General features: G+C 45.0%; 1 protein-coding gene across 1 annotated transcript in view; it reads right to left on the bottom strand.

Annotated features, from left to right (window-relative positions):
- Nucleotides 1-386, bottom strand: part of ap1m2 (adaptor related protein complex 1 subunit mu 2) — a 6,148-nt gene extending 5,762 nt beyond the window's left edge. The window contains exon 1 of the mRNA XM_035659333.1: nt 171-386. Coding sequence (XP_035515226.1) covers nt 171-212 — 42 coding nt within the window. The 5' untranslated portion in view covers nt 213-386. The remainder of the gene's footprint in view (nt 1-170) is intronic.
- Nucleotides 387-451: the final 65 nt, after the last annotated feature.

The following is a 451-nucleotide window of genomic DNA, read 5'->3' on the forward strand; positions in this document are numbered from 1 at the left end:
TGTCGCAAGCTCTTTATTAATTTTTAACGACGCAAACGCTATTAATGTTTAACAGTTAAAGTAACAGTTAAAATGTTACCTAAACAGCCAAAATAAGGAATAAGTGTCGGGTCGTACATCTTAAAGCCAAATAAGAGAGTGTCAACAATGAGGTGGAGCATTAATCTTACCTTCCCCTTCAGATCCAACACAAATATAGCGGAGGCAGACATCGTGTTTGTACCCGCAGGAGCGCAACATGCGAGTCCACAGAGCACACAAAGTTTAGTTTAAAGTCCAACTCGAGTCTTCACTGGTTTGGATTTCGTTTCATTTCATGCGGACGGGACTAATCGATCAGCCGGTGGTGATCGTGGATTCCTCCGTGGCTTTTTCCTGAAGGTGTCGTGACGTCACCACACGCAGGTGAAACATTCACCAGCTCACCTGAGGAGAGGAGGAGGAGGAGGAG

Source organism: Morone saxatilis, unplaced genomic scaffold (assembly GCF_004916995.1).
Source record: "Morone saxatilis isolate NCDOM2014 unplaced genomic scaffold, NCSU_SB_2.0 Contig17, whole genome shotgun sequence".
NCBI lineage: Eukaryota > Metazoa > Chordata > Actinopteri > Moronidae > Morone > Morone saxatilis.